At 47.9% G+C, this 3,057-nt stretch overlaps 1 protein-coding gene across 1 annotated transcript in view; it reads left to right on the top strand.

Annotated features, from left to right (window-relative positions):
* Positions 1-1,788: 1,788 nt before the first annotated feature.
* LOC142586138 (uncharacterized) overlaps positions 1,789-3,057 on the top strand; it is a 93,790-nt gene continuing 92,521 nt past the window's right edge. Inside the window, exons 1-3 of the mRNA XM_075697391.1 lie at positions 1,789-1,798; positions 2,032-2,123; positions 2,710-2,814. Of these exons, the coding sequence (XP_075553506.1) occupies positions 1,789-1,798; positions 2,032-2,123; positions 2,710-2,814 (207 nt within the window). The remainder of the gene's footprint in view (positions 1,799-2,031; positions 2,124-2,709; positions 2,815-3,057) is intronic.

Below are 3,057 nucleotides of genomic sequence, written 5' to 3'. Positions count from 1 at the left end.
GTATCGTTAAAACTAGCCTCATGTGCTCCTGGCAATTCTCGAATGAAGACGCGCAATATTTGCCCTTCGATGTACTACGGCAAGATAATTTTGAACCCTTTAACGCCGGCTGTCGCGAATTCGCGGCATGCCGAATAAATGCCGTCTATATGCCGTGGGAATCAGCCAATGCAAGACAAGGGTAACTGGAGGTCGCTGGGAGAGGCCTTCGTACAGCAGTAGACATAAACAGATGATGATCATGATGACAATGTGGCCTCGAAGTATGGTTTCTGGCTCAAGTGGCGGTTTTAACGCTTTCGCGACAAACAACGTTTTCCAGCGCAGACATGTGTTGCCACGCACGAGCTACAATGAACTGATTAAGAAATTATAACTGATTACCGTTACCAAGTACTGCCACACGAAAATAACTAATTACTGAAAAGTAATAAATTACGCGAACCTTACTTTCATTCGACACATTTTCTAACATTGCACAGGTACCGTAAACCGAACGAGCTGGCCTGGCACATTCCCAGTGTCCTCTGTAACACTTACCGCATTGCTTATCTTTACTAACAATTGCTTTATAAGAATTTTGTTGGTCACGTTCCACTAATTTTTGTGTCGTGAAGGCATCATCAGCGACAATGAGAACTCGTTAGATGCGCGCGCCGGGCGGTAGGGGGGTGCAAACGTACGGACCGTTCGCGCACCATTGCCGTTACTCAGCACCTGGGTGATCTGTGAGGTCCGGAGCTTCATTCCGGCTGGGATTTGGAGAAGACGCTTCCGCTTCGGCCAACGAAAAAAGCTGTACAAATCGTCTTGTCGGCGATTTCACGGAATTGACGTCCTAGGCAAGTGGTCGTCGCTGTCGAGCCCCGCCAGCACCCACTTCAATTTGTCTGCCAACAACTGCTGGAGTGGTAACAGGATGAAACAGGTGCTCAACCTGCGTGAACGCGCTCATTCGCGACGCTGCTGTCTGGTACGATCCCGAGCGTTCTATTGTGGTCCCAACCAGCTTCAGGTTCCTATAAAGCTGCGGAGAACCTTCTCTCGTTAGTAAAGTAACTAAATACATGTAATTCGTCAATGAAAAAAGCTGTTGAATTACAGTGAGCGTTACCGACAAAGAAATGAAATCGTGAAATGATAAAATTACTTAAATTGAAATGTATTGAAATACGAGTAATTGTTTACATGTATTTTGTTATGTACAAGCGTGTCGCTTTGACTACAGTATGACCCGAATTCGCCGCAGCCGCCATTAGGGCCACTAAATGGCTGTAGTTACACGTTGTCCAAAGGTTAGGAAAATGCCTCGTTTTTCTGCAGGGAATGAACGTTAGCGTTTTTTACGGCAGGAAGGCGTGCTTCGCGCACGGCTACCGCCGGAGGATATAAGCGGCGATGGCTGCCTGACAGGAAGGGACATCTTGCTAAGTCTGAGCCTGTCGCCCGTAGGCTGGAATATATATTTTTCGGGTACGAGAAGAGCGTGCTTAACCGGGGCGGTTGGGCGGGGCTGGCGGGCGCATTCGCACATTGTTTTGTGTCCGGTTTCCCTGCTGCGTAGAAATTTCGGATGGTGAAAGGGACGGCGAGGGCATACGCCTGGCGTGCCAGGCTATGCTGTTGTGGCTATGTTGTTGCTATTAGGTCTCATTTTAATTATCTTGCGTCATGAAAGAGAGAGAGAGAGCGCGCGCTAAATTGAAGTACAGGAACATCAACACGCGATACAAGAAAAAAGTACCTGCCCTTCTTACAGGAGCACGGCGTTTTTAGAATACAACGGTGATGCCTGAAGGTACGTGAAGGGACGCCACGAGGACAAGTGGAATTGTGACTGATAACAAAGTATTGAAAATTGGTGATAGAGACTTTATAAAGAATTGTGTATGTTGGTGTAAATGACACGGGCCTTTTCTCAGTATGGTTGAGTATCAGGGATCGAAGGACTGTCTATTCATTCACAGTGTAAAATGTACCTATACTCGTAGGCGAAACCGTTTTTTTTCTTTTCTTTTTTTGTTCATGCAGTAGGCGGCCGTCAGAACTCCGATTACATCTGCATGGGCCTGGCTGGAGTGAGCTTAATCTTCGACTTCCTGCTTCTGGGCGGCACAATGAGGGTATGTCAACCACCTTTTTAAGTGCAGATCTAGTCTGGTGTTTCCAGCGTGCCAGGCAGTGGCCGGCGAAGTTGGATACGTCGCGCCGGCGAGGACAACATCGCCGAAAAATTTGCCCTCTCTACCGTTCGCAGCGTTGAACGTTGCCATAGCAGCGTGGCGATCAGCTATTGCAGCAGCGCATGCGCATGAGTCCACGGCGAGCGGGTGCACCCCCGTGACCACCTTCGTGACGCCATGACGTCACGACCCATGCACTCGCTCGGAAACTTAAACTGGTTATGACAAAATCTTTTATAATAAATTATTTAGGGCGCCCTGGAAGTTCTCCCCACTAAATCTTCTGTAATTTAGATGTCTAGGACTTTCAAATAACGCCACAACTCCCCGCCGCGAAAGTAGAGAATGTAAGTGGCTCGTTAACTGGCTCCTTTAATTCGAACACAAGATGACTCGAACCAATTGCGCTTGCTCCCAGAATGCCTTGACGACTTGAATGAAGCGAGTGGGAGTATCCGTTCTGAATAATCTAGTGAGCTTACCGCGAGTTTGCATGTGAAGTGCCCACGTGGGTTCACTCTTGCAGGAAAGCGCCCCCATGATCCAGATATCGGGAATCTGGGGCTCCTTCGACTGTGTCGTGGACGCCATTGTGGGGTTCCTGTCGGCGAACTACACCGTGCCATCCTTCGTGAGTGACAAGATATTGTGCCCGAACGAGGATGTTAATTCTTATTACAACGTGTCCTCCGTGTATGGAGATGTTTACGTGTTTATTTAGAAACATTTTACGGGCGCCGTTTCGCTGGACTTTGTCAACCAGTGTACAAGAGTTTACTGCAGCAACTGAACACAGTAATTACACGGAAAACATTCATCTTTCAATCTATGCACTCCTACATACGGGGTGATCATACGCTAGTTTTGCGAAAAT

The sequence above is a fragment of the Dermacentor variabilis genome, chromosome 6, assembly GCF_050947875.1.
Source record: "Dermacentor variabilis isolate Ectoservices chromosome 6, ASM5094787v1, whole genome shotgun sequence".
NCBI classification, from domain to species: Eukaryota; Metazoa; Arthropoda; class Arachnida; order Ixodida; family Ixodidae; genus Dermacentor; species Dermacentor variabilis.
Note: the sequence above shows the minus strand (reverse complement) of the source record. Positions and strands in the feature narration are given on the sequence as shown.